The sequence below is a fragment of the Phyllostomus discolor genome, chromosome 6 (genome assembly GCF_004126475.2).
Source record: "Phyllostomus discolor isolate MPI-MPIP mPhyDis1 chromosome 6, mPhyDis1.pri.v3, whole genome shotgun sequence".
NCBI classification, from domain to species: domain Eukaryota; kingdom Metazoa; phylum Chordata; class Mammalia; order Chiroptera; family Phyllostomidae; genus Phyllostomus; species Phyllostomus discolor.
In genome coordinates this window covers 158758068-158762872 of record NC_040908.2, presented here as the reverse complement: position 1 = coordinate 158762872, position 4805 = coordinate 158758068, and the positions used below count along the sequence as shown (strand labels likewise).

At 35.5% G+C, this 4805-nt stretch overlaps 1 protein-coding gene across 1 annotated transcript; it reads right to left on the bottom strand.

The window, feature by feature from the left end:
- Positions 1-2374: 2374 nt before the first annotated feature.
- LOC114490188 (olfactory receptor 8H1-like) lies at positions 2375-4583 on the bottom strand. The gene is made up of 2 exons (XM_028504114.2): positions 4347-4583; positions 2375-3596 (listed from the first exon to the last, which is right to left on the bottom strand). The coding sequence occupies exon 2, from the start codon at positions 3552-3554 to the stop codon at positions 2607-2609; it is 948 nt and encodes a 315-aa protein (XP_028359915.1). The 5' UTR covers positions 3555-3596; positions 4347-4583; the 3' UTR covers positions 2375-2606.
- Positions 4584-4805: the final 222 nt, after the last annotated feature.

Below are 4805 nucleotides of genomic sequence, written 5' to 3'. Positions count from 1 at the left end.
ACACATTTCCTAATCATAGACATGAACATAGAAAGGTAAAAATATATTTTTCAAACACCACATGGAAAATAAAAAGAGCCCATGAATTTATGAAATGACATAAGGCTTCCACAAGATGAGAGATGAGCTATAAAATCATATTATTAAACAAAAGAGATGCTCATCAAATACTTGCTTCTAATTGCAAACAAAAACAAATCAAAACCGCTGTGAATATAGAGCCTAGATCAAATGGATATTGGAACAAAAATAAGTTTTATTTTTTAAAAATATTTTATTTATTTATTTTTAGAGAGGGGAAGGGAGGGAGTAAGGGAGAGAAACATTAATGTGTGGTTTCTACTTGAGTGCTCCCTACTGGAGACATGCCCTGACTGGAAATCGAACTGGCAACCCTTTGGTTTGCAGTCTGGTGCTCAATCCATTGAGCCACACCAGTCAAGGCAAAAATAAGTCATATTTTTAAATGGCATTGCCATATAAGGGAATAAAAAATTAAATAGAGAAAAATAATGCATAATAAAAAGATTAAATAACAGCTGTTTTGTATTAGTAAAAAAATAACTTTTATAATGGAGGCTGCACTTTAAACATTTAAAAATATTCAGGAAGAATAATCAAATATCATTTCACAAAGAAAACAATATAAAATTCAAAGAAGTAAAAATTCTATAATTGAATAAAATATATAGCTAGTTATAAAAGCTTAACAGAAAGTCAAATTTAATGATGAAAGAAGATTTGACTTGGGGTGGGAGACACACCATGCAATATAGATGGTGTATCATAGAATTAACTGTACAATTGAACCTGTGTAATTTTATTCACCAACATCACCACAATAAATTTCATTTTTTAAAAATTCACCAGTGTGGAGAAGAGAGCTAATAGACAGTAGGTGGAAGACACACCACACAAAGCGGAAGGGGTTTATCAGCTAACACATGTTACTCTACTGGGTCTGGCAATATGCCATGAGGCCCGAGTGCCCCTAGACCTTCCTGCTGGGTATACCAGAAACCTAAGCCCTGACTACTGTGTACCTGGGCTACATATCAGGGTTGTTTTTACAGTGAGCTGCCACTAGCAATGAGGTAATGTTCCTGTAAACAAAGAATAGGCATGAATCTGTTTACCATAAAAGTGGTCCCCAAAACTCAGTGGTCCTCTCCTACAATACAGCCCACTGTGTGTGCCTTCATCCTTCTATACCCACCTTCTATACACAAACTCGTGGGACCTGGGAAGGTATGGGGAACTGGTGTGAATACGAACTGTGGCTATTACTTTTGTTCCGAGTAATAATGTCCTTTGCTGGTGATCTAAAAATCTTGTGTTTCAAGTCCTAATTTCTCAAAGAGCAACAGGCTACCGGGATACTTTTTCCCCCTGAAAGTATTTTTATTACTTTTTAAATTAAATGTGTTAGGGTGACAATGCTAGTAGGATTCTACATGTTTTCATTGTATAAATCAATGATACATTGTCAGCATATTGCATTGTGTGCCCACCACCCAAAGTCAAATCTTTCATCACCATGTTTGACCCCATTTGCCCTTCACTACCTCACAACCCCCTTCACTTTGACAACCACCATATGACTGTCTATGAGTTTTGTTTTTTTGCATGTCATGTTTGTTCGTTTGTTGCTTTCAGTTTTAAAAAACTATTCCTTCTACAATTGCAACAAAAAGAACAAAATACATAGGAATAAACTTAATAAAAGATGTGAAAGATCTATCCATACTGAAGACAGCAAAGCACTACTAGAAGAAATGGAAAAAGACACAATGAAATAGAAAGACCTTCTGTGATCATGGATTAGAAGAATGAACACAGTTAAAATGTCCATATAACCTGGCTAGATTTTAAATTGCCCGAAGTCCAACACACTTAGTTGTCCTTGAAAATTCATACCCATATAATTGGCAAAATTTTTGAAGGGTTAACTCTCTATGCTTCTGGAGATGCAGGGATAGGGGCCCTCTTGAGATATGTTGTAGCCTTTTGGAGGAACAATTTGAAAGTGTCTGATATATACTTGATGTGTACTTGCAGGGAAATTTTAAAAATTGTATATATCAGAAAAGAACAGATTTTACATGTCAAGCAAATTCATTCAAGTGGTTTTCAAAAAAAAACAAACACTGAAAATTTAAGGAAAAAATTTAAATAACCTTTAAATAACAAAAAAAATTCAAACAGAAATTCCAGATTATACACAGGAAAGGGTTTAAACCTAAGGAAAATTTTAGCACTCTACCTAACTAAAGGTTTCTTAGTTGTCACAAAATTTATCAATGCTTAGCTTTACAATGTGTCTTGTAGAATATGAAACACAAAAGCTAAGAATTTAATTTAATAATTTGTTTTAAATGACCACCACAAGCCTATAAATATCAGGAGAAAGGCAATGATTTTTTAACATTGAAGTCCATAACAATGTGAATTTCAAAAGACATGTTTCTGGAAATGTCCAAGATTATATTTGTTTAAGTAAAGAAGTTTCAACAGAAATACAAATGAAAGGACTTCATTGCTTTTTGGAGAGAACAAGAAAATACTCCACAGGAAAGGAGAGAAATGTTAACTGTTTAGAAACGATGTTACTTTAATTGCCTGGAGTCCTGTCTCTTCTGCATGAGTCTTTTGAGAGCATTTTTCACTTCTTTATTCCTAAGGCTGTAAATGAGTGGATTCAGCATGGGAATCACAATAGTATAAAACACAGAAGCCACTTGATCTTTGCCCAAGGTATAGGACTTGCGTGGTTTTAAATATGTAAAAATGGTAGTGCCATAAAAGATGGTGACTCCCAGGAGATGGGAGGCACATGTAGAGAAGGCTTTTTGCTTTCCTGAAGTGGAAGTAATTTTCAGTACAGTAGCCAGAATGAACAGGTAAGACACAGATATTGTGATAAGAGAAACCATTAGAGCAGAGCCAGCACAAATGAATATCATGATTTCCACACCACGTGTGTCAGTGCAGGACAGGTCTAGGATTGGGGAAGTGTCACAGAAAAAGTGATGGATTACATTGGAGTCACAGAAATCCAGTCTGCTCATGAAAAGCACATTGATCATAGAGTTTGTAAAGCCAATGAAATAGGACCCAAAGATGAGGGAGCAACAGAATCTTTTGGACATAACAACAGGGTAGTGCAGAGGATTGCAGATAGCTACATAGCGATCATAGGCCATCGAGGAGAGAAGGAAACATTCAGCGACACCCAAGAAGACAAAAAAGTACATTTGGGTGAAGCAGCTTATATATGAAATGTGCTTTGTGGAGGTCAGTAAGTTGTGTAAGGTTTTAGGAGTGATGGCTGTTGAGTAAGTAAGGTCAAGAAATGATAGGTGCCTGAGAAAAAAATACATGGGAGTGTGAAGCTGGAGATCCAGGTGGATGATCAGTATCATCCCTGTGTTTCCCAGGACACTGATCAGGTATATGATGAGAAATATGATAAAGAGGACCAGCTGGATCTCTTCAGATTCTGTCAGCCCCATAAGGATGAAGTCAGACACATGTGTGTTATTCCTTCTGTCCATTCTGTGCAACTGCTTCAAACTGTGGAGAAAGAAAGGTGATACCTGGCAGGAATGAGTTCATGAATGTTTATTGAAATTGCTTTAATATTTCTAAGAATTAATAATAATTAGTGGACTGCAGAACATGATGAGAAATTACATTTGATTGCAAAGTATGTAAGTGAGCATACATTGACCCTTTGGCATGGTATAATCAAAACTATCATCTTTTGTAATTATGATAAGCCTGACACTGTTCTGAATCTTTTTCTTTATTAGCATATTTCCTCCACATGAGAACATTATTCCATGGGTGCTATCTTATAGGCTCATTTTCAAAAATGCATTAAAGGGCACAGACAATTTAAGTAACTTATTCAGAGTCAGAGCTATTAAGTGGTGGCTCTGCTGTTCTACCAAGAGAGAGTGACTTCAGAGAACAGGCTCATTATACCATATTTCTAACTACAACTGAAAAAACCTGAGGAAAAAAATTCTTGATATACTATATAATAAACAATTATAAAAACAGTTTTAATGCATGATTTACTATCTTACACATTAGTATTAATTTGCAGAAGATATATTTTTCAATGTGAGCATTTGAAATGGGATTTGTTTCAAAAAAAATGTTTCAAAAACATGTATATTGCTTGTAGACCATAATTCCATCAACTCCATAGTTCTGGTTTCACAAAGCCTGGCATTTCTTAGGGTAAGGTCTGAGTGATATGTTTATGTATATATTTTGTAAAATGCCTTCTTTCTATTTCATCCTAACTAAAACTCTGAAATTTTCAGAGTAATACTTACCAAGAGCCAAAGTCAGGGGAGAAAGAAGAAAACCTTCTTCCAATATTATCAGGCAAGAAATTTGTCAACCTTTTCTCACAAATAAAACATGAAAACTATTTGAGTCAAAAATTTCTATAATACACTCTTTCCTTAGAGTTAAATTATTTATAAAATTTTGGCCACTCATCTTGCTTTATTCTGAGTTGAAAAAGAGAAAAACTCCACTTAGAATTTTGTGAAGGCACTGGTCACACAGAAAATCTGCAGCAAATTGTGTCTGAAAGGGAATGCAGGCAGCTGTTGTGAACACAAGTGGAGCAGAATATTTGTCTGTCTTCCAGGGCACCCCATAATAACTGAGGATTGAGGACAAGGCAACATTGCTCTTCCCTGGGGACCAGTCTCCAAGGAAGCTTTTCTGGCATGTTTCCAAGGACAATAGCTCAGGGACTAAATGCAACTATGTCATGTTTTGAG